This window comes from Chrysochloris asiatica, unplaced genomic scaffold (genome assembly GCF_000296735.1).
Source record: "Chrysochloris asiatica unplaced genomic scaffold, ChrAsi1.0 scaffold00130, whole genome shotgun sequence".
Lineage (NCBI taxonomy): Eukaryota > Metazoa > Chordata > Mammalia > Afrosoricida > Chrysochloridae > Chrysochloris > Chrysochloris asiatica.
In genome coordinates, this window is record NW_006408648.1 from 1,300,838 (window position 1) to 1,315,479 (window position 14,642).

The 14,642-nt window shown below is 39.6% G+C and overlaps 1 protein-coding gene across 1 annotated transcript in view; it reads left to right on the plus strand.

The window, feature by feature from the left end:
* PARP14 (poly (ADP-ribose) polymerase family, member 14) overlaps positions 1-14,642 on the plus strand; it is an 84,693-nt gene that overhangs the window by 35,298 nt on the left and 34,753 nt on the right. The window contains exons 9-10 of the mRNA XM_006869424.1: positions 1,401-1,482; positions 4,884-5,033. Coding sequence (XP_006869486.1) covers positions 1,401-1,482; positions 4,884-5,033 — 232 coding nt within the window. The remainder of the gene's footprint in view (positions 1-1,400; positions 1,483-4,883; positions 5,034-14,642) is intronic.

Below are 14,642 nucleotides of genomic sequence, written 5' to 3' on the forward strand. Positions count from 1 at the left end.
ATCTACTGCACAATACCACTTCAAAGTGTTCAAGAACAAAGATGTCAGTTTGGGGACTAAGGTGTGCCTGACCCAAGCCATGGTATTTTCAATAACCTCATATGCATGCAAAAGTTGGACAGTGAATAAGAAGACTGTAGAAGAATTGATGCATTTGAGTTATGGTGTTGGTGAAGAATATTGACAGTGCCACAGACTGCCAGAAAAATAAACAAATGGATCTTGTTTGTTCTTGAAATACAGCTAGAATGCTCCTTAGAAGCGAGGATAGCAAGAGTTTATCTCTCGTACTTTGGACATGTGGTCAGGAGGTACCAGTCCCTAGAAAGAGCTCATGCTTGGAAAAGTGAAGGGAGACAGATTAACACAGGGAAAGCAGCAATTCGCTCAAATATAATGACAATCATGAGGATGGTCTGGGACCAGGCTATATTTCATTCTGTTGTGCATAGGGTCGATATGAGTTGGAACCAACTTGAAGGCAAGTCCTGGTGTGGCGCCCTAGGATAAGCACTGGACTGCTTATTGCTAGGTTAGCTGTTCAAACCCACTAGCCACTTCTTGGAAACCCTATAAAGAGGGGTCAGTATGAGTTAGAACCGACTTGACGGCACTTAACACCAAACAACAACAACAATGTAAATATAATTTAACATCCTTCCTTTTTTCATTTAATATAAAATGAACATTTGCCTATTCCACTCAATATTCTTTGAAAATTATTTTTATTGACTGCTAAGTATTCCAACACATGGATATACCAACATTTAACCACTTTCCTATTGAACTTTAAAACTTTTAAAGTAGCAGTGTAATGACCCTCCTTCTACTTATGTCTTTCTTCACATCACTGATAATTTTTTCAGGGTACATTTGTATAAATAAGTATTTTTATAATTTTGAAATTCAACAATGAAAATAAACAATATTGTTCGAGAATTGTTCTTGGGCTGCTAATCTCACGGTCAGGAGTTCGAAACAACCAGCTGTTCCACGGAAGAAAGATGAGGCTTTCTGCTCCTGTAAAGATTTACAGCCTTGGAAACCCTATGCATGGTCACTATGAGTCGGAATTGATTTCACGGCACATAACAACAACAACAACCAATATGTATACAAGGAGCACTGGTGGCACAATGGCTAAAGCACTTGCTGCTTCCAAAAAAGCTAGTAGTCTGAGCCCACCAGCACCTGCGTGGTAGAAAGATGTGTCAGTCCACTTCCATACAGGTTTCAGCCTTGGAAACCTATGGGACAGTTCTACTTTATCATTAAGAGTTAGAATCAACTCAGTGACAGGGAATTTTTTAAATACGTGTGCATACTGGAGCTAAAGACTGATGATGAACTTTACGCATTTACTGAGGATTGTAGTGGTCAAACTGTGTTTCTGTTTTCAGGTATTTTCAGCTAGCTTTGCCAGAAGAGCTAATGGAAATCTCGCCATTGACAAAGTTCCCAAGGCTGATGAAGATACACAAGGTTGAATAAAACTTTTCAGTTGATAAAGTAACTATTCAGTTGCTAAGTAACTATTCAGTAATAGATGAAAGAAGGTAATGATGATATTTATTTAAAAAGTCAATTAGTGTATTTCATTCACTTCAGTATGCCGGACACTGGCCTTGCTCATGTGATCTGGAGAAAAAGAGAAGACAGACCAAGTTATATAATCCTGGGGGTGGAGGAGTGGAAATATCTATATCTATATATACACACACACATATATATATACATATCACCACGCCATCCCTCCCACTGCACTCTTTCTCTGCTGGATTTGATAAGTCAATGCATGCAATGGCCACACAGGACTCAGACACCATACGCACAGTTTGAGGGGTTATTAGGGAAGCTAACAGGCTATAATTCAGGGTCAGAAATACTCATGTTACACTTCTTGCTGTCAGGACAGCTTCTCCTTAGCTGTGCCCATAGGCAGGCCTCTCTCTGCCCAGTCAATATTATAAAGCTCTGTTAGAGGTGTTGGTAAATGTCCATAGGGCACACCAATTGTTTACTAAATGCTTTAGCTGGAAAGTACTCAGCTCTAGTCCCCTCAGTTAAGTGCCTGGCACCCCACTCTGCAAACAAGCCTCCTACCCAAAGTCACCCAGCTTTACTCATCTGTGGACTGGGAAAATCAGCATTCTGTCTCATGCTCTGGCTCTTGGTTCTGCTGTTACGGCTCCTCAGCCACTTCTCTGGTATTACAGCTCTCTATTCTTGGGTTGAGGAGGTTCAGTCTGCAGGGATCTTGGGGTCCATAGGATGTATTCTATCCCTGGCTCTTAGTTTTTGCTAGTAGTGAGATTCCTCCACTTCTTCTTCTGAGAGGGCTCATTTTATATGGTATAGTTCCAAATTTTTACAATCACAATGAACTGTGTTAGCCACAGACAATTAAATTATGTAATCCTATCAGCATCTTTTCCCACCTAGACCAAGTAAAGCAAAAATACTGTTTAATGGGAGTTACAAAGATTATGGGTGGAAGAGCCACATGAAGTAATTCACTGCATTGCAAACCCATATAACATTTTTAAAGCAGTGTTTAGACTGCTTTCTAAAGATGATGTGATATGTGTTTTGAGAAGTAAACAAATTTAGAATGGCAGGTCCAATCAAATGAGTCTCCTTTGCTAACTTTACTGATTTTGTGGAAATGACTGTTTTCATTTTATCCTGTTTGGGAATCTCCAAGGCTTGAATCTGAAAATGTATGTTTTCCATCAAATTTGGGAATGTTTTCCATCATTATTTCTTTGTATTTTTTATCTGCTCTCTGGATCTATCCCTGCCCACAAATGTTTCCCCCCTTTTCTTTACATTGGTTAATTCTCTTGACCATCCTTCAAGTCACTGATTCACTTCTCTTCTCCACTATACTATTGAGCCCATCCAGTAAACTTTTACTTTAGATATTTTTTTAGTTCTAAAATACCCATTTCATATATTTTATACATACATGTTTATCTAGGCATACATATTTATATTTATCTTCAGAGTGCTATTTAAAAAAATAACTTTCTATTATGGTTTGAGCGAAAGTTTACAGAGCAAATTGGTTTCCATTAAACAATTCACACATATTTTGTTTCATGACATTGATTGCAATCTCCACAATGTAAAAATCACTCTTCTCACTTCCTCCCTGTGTTTACTGTTTTCATTTGTCCTTAATTCCTATCCCTTCTTGCCTTCTGAACTCTTTCCATGAGCAAATGCTGTCCTTTTGATCATGTATGGTTGATTGCTCTCAGAAGTGTTTACCTAAATGGTGGTTTTTTTTTGTTTTTTTTTTTTTTTCTTACCATATAGACTTGTCTAGTGTTTGGCTGAAAGTTCAGCCATGGGGGTGAGATCAATTCCAGGCAGAAGGGTGACTAAGAAGCATAGTCTTCCAGTAAGCCTGGTCTTTTTTGAGTTTTGTTCCATATGTTTCTCCCACTCTATCCAGTTCCTCCTAGTGTGATCCCTTTTCATAGTGGTTGACAATGGTAGTTGGGCACCATCTAGTTCTTCTTGTCTCGGCATCGTGGAGGATGAGGTTCACATGGTCCATTAGGCTTTTGGACTAATTGTTTCCATGCATCTTTGAGTTTCTTCACTCTTCTTTAGATGGGGAGAGCTAAATAGTTGCAACTTAGATGGAGAGAGTTTTTATTTTTCTTTTGTTTTCTTGACCTCATGATGTATAGTTATAGTAGATGCTTTAAAGTCTTTGTCTGATAATTCCAACATTAGATCATCTTGGAGTTGCCATCTGTCAGTTGTCTTTATCCTTGAGACTTTGTCACATTTTCTCGGTTTTTAGTATGGTAAGCAATTTTAGATTTTAGGCTAGATGGTGAGAGTCTGGGTCCTGTTAAAATCCTCTGGAGAATGGTACTGTTTTGTTTTCACAGGCAGGCCAATGGTTAAGTTGTCTCCCCTTCTGTTTCAAAAGTCAATTCATTTCTCAAAGCTTTTGCTATGCTGCTTTGGATTTACTACCTGTATGCATAGCTCAGAGGGGATCCCGAGAAGTGTTCTAGTCTGTTCATAGAATCAGAGGAGCCCCTTTTCCAGCTCTCTTCTCTCTAGTATTCTCCATACACACTCTGTCTTGAGGGGGACCATATTTCAGGTGTTCTGACAAGAAAGACAAGCTTCTCCTTGGGCAAAGTGGAGAGAGAGGAAATAATGATAGGGACACATAGACATATTCCTCAGCGTGCAGCATTCCTTCTCCTGATTTCTTTGGCTTGATATACGGAATGCCTATTGTCACTGTGGAATTCTGCAATGGGGGCGAGCCACTTTTGGGGCAGAACTGGGAGAAAAATGAAATGAGATTCTCCTTTACACTCTTCAGCTCACAGGGATTCCTTTCCTCAGGGCTCTTGTCACTAGGATAGGGATTCTCTCGGAAATTTTGCTGTGTGCACCTACTGTGCATTTCTGCAATAAGGGCCACCCTTGAGCCGAAGGTAGGAGAGAAAATAGCAAACAACAACAATAACAAGGGTATTCACCCCTCTTCAGGTTGATTCTTGATGTCTTGACTCCCCTCCTCCATCTGCCTCTTGCTGTGACTTTTCAGAGTCCTCAGGTAGTGTTTTTTTTTAATTTATCCCGAGGTTTTAGTTGTAATCAGTAGGAGAGAGAGCCTCCAATGGACTTACTTCTCCATGTCCAGCACCATAAGTCTATGTTATACATTTATTATATTTTCTAATTCTTTGTCAGATTTAGATCTTAGTGTCAAGATCAAGATGAAAACCATTAGTCACTAAGAGAGAGAGAAATATAGGCAGATACACAGACTCAAGGAGCAAGATAGCTAAGTCATTCTTATTGGTGTTGGCTTGGGTACTGACTCCATTTCCTTTTCTTTTTAGTTTTCTATGGGATTATTTCAAGTCCTGATTTAGGAGTGCATGAGATGAAGATTGGCCCCATCATCTTCCAGGTGGCCTCTGGAGATATCATCAAAGAAGCAGCAGATGTGATTGTAAATTCAACATCAAATACATTTAATCTCAAAACAGGTACTTTTCTTGTATGATTATGACTAGTGTAAGAATTAACATGATAGAGCCCATGAAGGAAAGTCTCTATAGCCAAAACTAATTTTTACAACTTTGACTTGTTAATATTAATGACTGATTTTCCAATTATTTTGACATGATTACTTATAATTGGTTAACTGCCTTATTTTAATTTTTTTTTAAATAAATGTTTTATTGTAAATTATGTGATAGTTTACATGGGGGACCATTAGTTTTACATTCATTCTATCATATAGTGTTTCATTGCCATAGTTACAATCCTGTCCATGCATCATCAACCAACCAAAGGGTATACCCTATAAGCCTGCCCCCTGGTTGTTAGCACACAGCCCCTCTCCCTCTCTGGATCTCAAAACCCAGCCACTCCATCTCTCCGCATCATCGTCTCTGCCTCCATCTCAGGCATCACTGCTTCTCTGGGTAGGGTCCCGCTCTCCGCTCTTCTCCATTGATGGTCCCAGGGCCCTCCTCTCCTAGACTGAAAAGTTAATCACTCCCCTCCTTGTTGTAAAATGTCCACCTTTATATTTCCAATCCTCACAATCAGTCCTGATAACAATTATTCACTATTACATCACAAAAGACCCATCTGCATTTCTTTTCATCAGCCCTTCCTAGACAGGTTGGATACTATTCACTGGAGACTCTACCTTCCTCTACACCCTGTGGATCTAGGTTCCCTCTTGAAAGCTTGTAAGCCAGCACAAGTTGGTTGATTGTGTTGTTAAGTTTCTCTGTCGCATTGCCAAGTTTCTTTCTGGTTGTTCTATCCCTTTTCGAGAGTGGTGTGTTGAAATCTCCCACTATACTTGTGGATTTATCTATTTCTTTCTTCAATTCCATTAAGGTTTGCTTCATGTATCTTGGTGCTCTTTTTTGGGAGCATATATGTTTATTATGGTTATGTTGTCTTGCTCAGTTGACACTTTGATCATGAGATAGTGTCCTTCTTTGTCTCTTATGCTGGTTTTTATCTTAAAGTCTTCTTGGTCGGAGATTAATATTGCCACTCCTTCTTGTTTATTGCTATTGTTGGCTTGGTAAATTTTTTCCCATCCTTTAACTTTTAGTCTGTTTTTGTCTTTGTGTGTATGGTGTGTCTCTTTCAGGCAGCATATTGATGGATCTTGTTTCCTTATCCATTCTGTCACTCTTTGTCTCTTCACTGGTGCATTCAATCCATTGACATTCAATATAATTATTGATAAGTATGAATTGATTTCTGTCATTATGTTACTTTTTTGGCGATGCTGTTCGTTCTTTGGTTCTGCTTTCCTTCTTGTGTTGGCTTTATGTTCTTTGAGTTGTTTCTGGTTGGTTTCTTCCTAGTTTCTCTGTTCGCTTGTTCTGTTTGGGAATTCGTTTTTATGATATGTTGTAGAGTGCTAACTTTCTTTGGGGTTACTTTGTAGTCTACTAACTTTTCTCTGCATTTAGGATACTCCATTGTAACCTGTAATTTACCTGGCATCCCCACCACCTGGGTTTCCATTGCTGCGTTTGTCCCTTCTTTGACATTGATATGTTTTTGGCCTTCAGTTGATCTCCCCGTTCCTTTGAGTTTGTTGTTGTAGTCTCGTTCTGTTCTGGACTCCACTATCTATTGGCTCTGTTCCAGGTGGTATTGCCATACCTGTCAATCTCTGTTTGTTGTCTGTTCTTGTTGGTTCTCTGTTCACGGAACTCCCTTTAGGATGTTTTGAAGTGCTGGGTTGGTTTTGATAAAATCTCTCAGATTCTGTTTATCCTGAAATGTTTTGATTGCACCATCATTTTGATTGATAGTTTTGCTGGATAGACGATTCTTGACTGACAGTGTTTTTTCTTACAGGGCATTGTATATGTCTCCCCATTGCCTTCTCACCTGCATGGTTTGTTCTGAATAGTCAGAGCTTAATCTAATTTGCTTGCCTTTGTAAGTTATATTTCTCTTCTCCCCGGCCACTTTTAGTATTCTTTCCTTGTCTTTGATTTTGGAGACTTTCTTTTGGGTTCTATCCTTCCTGGGGTACGTTGGGCTTCTTGAATGCATATCTTTTAGTCTTTCAAGATGTTAGTGTCATTTTCTTCCAGAAGCTCTTCAACTATCTCCTCTGTGGACTTCTCTGCTTCTTCTTGTTCCGGAATGCCAATAATTCTTATATTATTCCTCTTCATGTTATCCAGTATGAATCTTAGACTCTCTTCAGACTGTATTATCCTTTTAGCTGCTTGCTCTTCTACCTTGGCAGTATTAAGGGATTTGTCTTGCAGTTCACCAGTTCTGGCTTCCATCTCTTCCAGTCTGCTCCTTTCCCCTTTCAGCCTATTGTCTATTTCTGATATCTTATTATTGATCACCTGGATATCTTTTTGCAGTTTTTGAATTGTTTCCAATGCTGTGTCAATCCTATTTGATTGTTCCTGCAGTACTTTCCTTACTTCTTCCTTATTTTCCTCGACCCCTTTTCTGAGTATTTGAATTTGTTTCCATATCATTCTTCTGAATTCCCTCTAAGGCATATCCAGAACCCGCTCCTCCTCCTTTATAAAGCCTTTGTCTGTCTCCAGCTCATTTGCGTCAGCTCCTCTCTTCTGTTTTTGGATGTGTTTCGATAAAGTTGATTGTTTCTTATTGATCATGGTTATTATTTTATTATTATTATTATTATGATCGGGAGATGGGCTTCCCTTATCGTCTGTAATGCGTAACATATGTTGTTAGGTCTTGTCTTAGTGGTGTAGTATTATGGTGTATGCTTATAGCTTGGTATATGGCCATGATTGCTACTTCTTCTTAGGTGACATAGAGAGGAAAAGCTCCCACCTCCAAGAAAGATGTGTGATCAAAAGGATCAAAAGCAGAAGTAATATAAATGCATGGACAGAAATCACCACTTTGGAGCAGAGATGCGGCTTTGGTTAATTTTTCGTGCTACACCATCAGTGTGTGTGCAAATAGAAGCCTCCGGCAGGGGTGGGGATGACCCCTCTTTCAGGACTCTCCTCTAGCCACTGCCTTATAGGTGGACAGATATATATTGGGGAGTTAATGGGAAAAAGGTCGACCGCTATTTTTATCTCTGGTTGTCAGTTTTCTGCCTGTGCTCAATGTCAATCTTGGGATGGTTGAGACCTGTTCTGTTGGGTTTTTACAGGTTGCCTGGAGTTTGTTCTGCCCAGTGAACTCAGGCAGCCGCCTGTAGCTGGAGTTTTTAATCTTTACCCTGTCCCACCAGAACAATAGCTGGAAGATCCCCGCTGCTACCTGGGATTGGGGGCAGGGTGGCTTAGATGCAGGGCTTCAGATTTGAGATGGTGGATGAAGTCAAAAGTCGCCACCTCTCTCCCTCTCTCTGTGCTGTGGGTAAACATTCATGCCTGATGATCGTACTGAGATCTTATGCCAGGGCAGGGAGATTTTAGGGGGAGATAGTTATGTCACTTCTTCTGGCTTTGTTGGTTCAGGTTCCCCCCTTTTTTTACTTCCTGCTGGAAACACCGCTTTCAGAATGGGCTGGCCTTAGCCCCGCCCTCTAAACTCTGCAGTCACTGGAGTGACCCGCTGTCCCACGGGCAAGAGTCTCAAAATGCCTGTTTTTTCCTTAGCAGCATGATTTCTCAAAAATGCGAGTTCGGGAGACGGAAATACTAGATCTTATGATAGTTCAAAAGCTGTGGGTCTGGTATATGAACGTTTCCTTTGTGAGATCCCCCTCCCTTCTCACCAGAGCTTTCCCTACCTGACTGCCTTTGCTGTAGCCCAGAACCAGAAGAGCAGCCTTATTTTCTGAATGTGCATCATTTTCCCACCCAGATACCATTGTTTTCATTTGCAAATGTTTCTCAAAGGATAAATAGCTGAATGAATGAATTATTTATTTAGCTATAAAATTAGACTCTATATTCATAGTTTGTTTCTTCAGGAAAAAAAATAGGAAAGTTGTTACTTGCTGCATTTGATTACCTTTGATGATCGGTCAGACTGTTGGTTCTTTGAATTTATAGTCAGTGTGTTTGCTTGTTTGTGTTAAGCAGAATTGTTGTTGCTGAGTAGTATTTAGATAATTACCCCAACTTTGTATTCATCTTATAGAAAGAATCTGAATGTTTTAAATGTTTGTAATTTTCCATTAATTCTGCTTTAAAAAAAAAAAAAATTAAGCCAACTGAGAAAGTACCAGGTACAACTGAGTCATCAGTGCAGTTAGGTGATTCTCCTCATTACTAGTTATATATATGTGATACCACTCCAGTATCTATATGATCTGTGAGGTCATATCTCGGCCCCTACGAATACCTAATTCAGTGTCTTAAATATAAGCCATACTTTTTAAAATTTAAGACAGCATCAATTATAACACATCATTTACAAAATATATACCACTAAGAAGACACTTGAAGATCTAAGAGCATAGCCTTCGGTATGGATTGCATCTCAATGTAAAGAAAATAAAATCCTCACCACTGGACCAATAAACAACATTCTTATCAATGGAGAAAAGATTGAAGTTGTCAAGGACTTCTTTCTTCTTGGATCAACTATCAACACTCATGGAAGCAACAGTCAAGAAATCAAATGATGTATTACATTAGGAAAATCTGCTGCACAAGACCATTGTAAAGTGTTAAAGAGCAAAGATGTCAGCTTGAGGACTAAGGTGCACCTAACCCAAGCCATGGTATTTTCAATAACCTCATATGCATGTGAAAGCTGGACAGTGAATAAGGAAGACTGTAGAAGAATTGATGCTTTTGAATTATGCTGTTGGAAGTGAATATTGAAAGTACCATGGGCTGCCAAAAGAACTAACAGATCTGTGTTGGAAGAAATGCAGCCAGAGTGTTCCTTGGAGGCCAACATGACCAAACTTCGTCTCTTATACTTTGGACATATTGTCAGAAGGGACCAGTCTCTGGAGAAGGATGTCAGAGAAAAAGAGGAAGGTCCCCAGTGAGATGCACTGGCCAAGTGGCAGCATCAATGGGCTTAAGCGTGGCAACAATTGTGAGGTTGGCCCAGGATTGGGCAGTGTTTCGTTCTGTTGTGCATAAGGTCGCTATGAGTCAATACCAACTTGATGGCACCTAACAACAACAACAACAAGAAAACACTTAAGCTATGACACCTCTTCAACTGGTTGTAAGATACATTGCAATTTTAGAAATGTCAAAATATGAAAAATTGTACTTATTAAAATTAACAAACTATGAAAATAGGTATTCGAATGTTTGTTAGACAGGGTTTCTCAGTGGTTCAGAACAGGGTCTCAGGTTCACAGACTGCTGCTTACTCTCAGTGCAACCCCTTTGCAATGGTTGCATCTTTTGAAACTTCAAGTTCCAGACATCTAATTCATCTGGTTAAAGAAAAAGATACCTGTTGGTTCACTTACCTGTCTTCAAGAGTAGCTAGTTGCAGCCATGGCTGTGTCCAGATGTTCCAAATGATATCTTAGTCTCTCTCTCTCTCTCTCTTTCCATCTGTCAGCTTCAGTTTTTCAGATAGGTGTCTTTCTCAGGTAGCATCTCCCCTATGATTATCAAGGTCAACAGCCCTAAGCTTTTAACCTAACTTCGTAGTAGCTCCAAACAAGAAAAGCTTTTATTTTTCAAGAACCATCTCAAGCTGACCTTACTAGCTTGAACTGTTTCAGAATCCCATATTGAGCGATTTCCTGTGACTAGGACAATGAAATCTGTGAATTGGAGAGGACAGAGTCAGTTCATCTTTAGTGGGGAAGATATAGTTCCCTCTAGGAAAGTCAGGTGGAATGCATTTTGGACAGGCAAATTCAAAAATACCCATCACACTTGGGCATGTTGCTTAACCTTTCTAGATTTTCGCTTTTCATTCAGGCTTCATAGGGTTAAGGAACTCATGATTGAGCTTTAGGCTACAAACTGCAAGATTAGTGGTTGAAACCCACCTGCTACTCTGTGGTAGAAAAATGAGCCTGTCTGCTCTGTAAAGATTTGCAGTCTCAGAAATCCTATGGGGCAGTTTTACTTGTTCTATAGGGTCACTCTGAGTCAGAATCAACTTGACAGCAGTGGGTTTGTTAGGTATTCATAAGGTTGTTATGAAAAGTTAAGTGAAATAATACTGTAAAGTGTTTAATATGGTGCCTGCCTGCTACATGGTGATGGTAGTGGTGTGCTGTGGAGTCCGTTCCGACTCATAGCGAGCCTGCATAGGGTTTCTGAGGCTGTAAATCTTTACGGGAGCAGAAAGCCTCATCTTTTTCCTGTGGAACACCTGGTAATTTTGAACTGCTGACCTTGAGGTTAGCAGTCAGGCTCATAAACCACTACACTACCAGAGTAGGTTAGGTTATCTTTTTTTTTTGCTTCATTAGTTTTTGTTTGTTCATTTGTTTTGATACCAAATTGCTACCAGTAATATTGGAGGAAAATAACAATAACAAACAACAACAAACCCCCCACAAGGCCCTATCCTTTCTACATAAATGTAAGCATAAGTGGCTCTGGGTATGACTATGGCACAAGGACTCTGCTTCTCTTTTCTGGTGCTAGAGTGATGGCCTGGGATGGCATCTTTCAATGCTTCTTCCAGGAACATGTTCTGTGCTAAGAGGTGACTGTTTCTTACTGTGTAGTGCTGCCTATCCCTTGTCCCCAGCACCCCTATTTTATAGTGTTTTCCATCCAGGAGAGCAGAATTTCCATTCCCATGAGTGGTCCTCTCATTTTTTTTTTTCTCCAGTAGGACCCTCTTCTTCCCCACAATGATAGTTTGGTGCACAACTGATGTCATACCAAGTCTGGACTCTCAGGCATATTCTGCTCAAGCTGCTTCCTTTCAGGTCACACCAGGTCACACTGTACACCTTAGCAATCCCTTCTCGAGCTTAAACTCATCACAAAGGATTGTGACCTCTGACCATAGATGCAGCTTCAGACTTCTTCAGTCCTGGTCTGCTTATTCCCTATCCTACAGTAATAATATTTTAAATTGACAGGCTCTGGTTCCCACCACTTGTGACCATCACTGTCTTCCACCCTTGTTCTTTCTTTAGTTCACTTTAATATGAGTTTAACCAGCTTGGGCTTCCTCATCTTATTTCTTTTCCTTTATATTATAGTTCAAGAACTTCCTATGTTCCCTAAATTCTTTTTAAAAAAATCAATGATAACACATCTCTGAAATGCTAATCTCTCTCTTCCTACTCCCATGTTTATGGAAGTTCAATATTACTTAATGGTTATGGCTCCAAACTATTGCTTTATCTTGGGTTTCCTTTTAATTTTTAATCCTTAGGATATTATTTATACACACACATTTAAAGGTTTTTAAAATCCATTTAATATGCTAAATTTATTTTTTCTAACTACTTTATGAATTGTCAGTATTCACTCTCCTGTGTTGCTTTTGCCCAAGTCATGAAGGGCATCATCAGCTTCATCTCTTTGTCATGATTAGCCACCTAATTGTGAAGATTAATTAAAACACTTTAAGAAAGAGCAGAATGGGTTTCTAAGACATGAACAGACAAATTTTAGCCATCCAAGGCTGATGAAAGGAGATGGGATAAGACTCTTGTGGTTCAATAGTGAATGATTGCTCTCAGGATTGACTGTGAGTGTTGGAAAGGTAAAGGTAGACGTTTTGTAACAATAGGAAGAGAGTGGTTGATTTTGCAGTTTAGGGGCAGAGGTCCCTGGAGCCATCAAGGGAGAAAAGTGAAGTGCGGGACCCTATCCAGAGAAGTAGTAATGCCAGAGATGGAGGCAGAGACGATGACATGGAGAGATGGAATGGCTGGGAACTCTAGACTCAGGGAGGGAGAGAAGCTGTGTGCTGGCGGCCGGGGGGCAGGCTTGTGGGACATTTATTTGAACCTCCTTATTTCAGAGTGTGTCATCCCCATTGGTGTCCAAAGCAGGTACAGTTCATATTGTTGTTGTTAAGTGTCATTGAGTCGGTTCTGACTCATAGCAACCCTATATAGGGTTTCTGAGGAGCAGCTGGTGAATTCGAACCCTTGACCTTGCAGTTCAATCCTACTTTACAGTACAGTGCATTAGCTCACAGTGCCACACCAGGATATGGTCAGATATAGTGCCAGAAGATGAGTCCCTCAGGTTGGAAGGCACTCAAAATGTGACTGAGAAAGAGTTGCCTCCTTAAAGTTGGGTGGACTATGGTAACACAAAAGGAGTAAAGTTTTCAGGACCTTCATCTGCTAATGTGGGACAACTCAAAACGAGAAGAAACAGCTGTAAGCATCCATTTATAATTAGAACATGTTCTGTACAAAGTATCAATCTAGGAAAATTGGAAGTTGTAAAAAAGTGAAATGGAACACATAAAGATCAATATCCTAGATAGTTGTTGTTGTTAAGTGCCGTCGAGTCGATTCCGACCCATAGCGACCCTGTACAGGGTTTCCGAGGGTGTAAATCTTTACGGGAGTAGAAAGCCTCATCTTTCTCCCGCGGAGCGTCTGGTAGTTTCGAACCACTGACCTTAAGGTTCGCAGCCTGATTCGTAACCACTACGCTACCAGAGCTCCTTATCCTAGATAGTAGTGAGCAGAAATGGATTGGTACTGGCCATTTTAATCTGACAGTCATATGTTTTATTATGATGGAGTGACAAATCAAAGAGGAATGGCATCACATTCATCATAACAGAAAACATATCAATATCATCTTGAAGTATAATACTATCTGTGATAGGATAATTATCTGTACACCTACAAGGAAAATCAGTTAATAGTACTATTATTCAAATTTATGCACCACCACTAAAGCCAGTTATAATGAAAATGAAGAATTCTACCAGTTTTTTCAGTCTGAAATTGATCATTCATTCAAGATATATTTTGAATATATTTGATGGTTACAGGTGATTGGAATGTGAAGGAGAGAAACAAAGAGGAAGAGTTAGTAGTTGGAAATACGGGTTTGGTATTAGAAATGATGCTGGATATCTTATGATACAATTTACAAGACCCATGACTTACTTATTCATTGCAAATACCTTTTTAAACAACATAAAACATGACTATACACATGGACCTCACCAGATGAAATGTACAGAAATCAAATAGACTGCATCTGTGGGAAGAGATGGCAGAAAAGCTCCATATCATCAGCTAAAATAAAGCCAGAGGCAGACGGTGGAACTACCATCAATTGCTCATATGCAAATACAAGCTGCAGTTGAAGAAAATTAAAACAATTCCATGAGACCCAAAATATGACCTTTAGCATATCCCACCTGAATTTAGAGATCATCTCAAGAATAGATTTGATGCATTAGACACTAATGACCAAAGGCCAGAAGAATAATGGGGTAACACCAAGAATATCATACAGGAAGAAAATAAAAAGTCATTAAGAAGACAAGAAAGAAGAAAAAGGCCAAAATCTTTATCAGAAGAGACTTTGAAACTTGCTCTCCCATGTAGAGATGCTAAAGGAAATGGAAGAAATGAGGTGATACTGCTGAACTGAAAATTTCAAAGGGCAACTTGAGAAGACAGAGTCAAGTATTATGATGAAATGTGCAAAGACCTGGAGTTAGAAAACCAAAAGGGAAGAACACGCTTAGCATTTTTCAAGCTGAAAGAACTGAAGTTA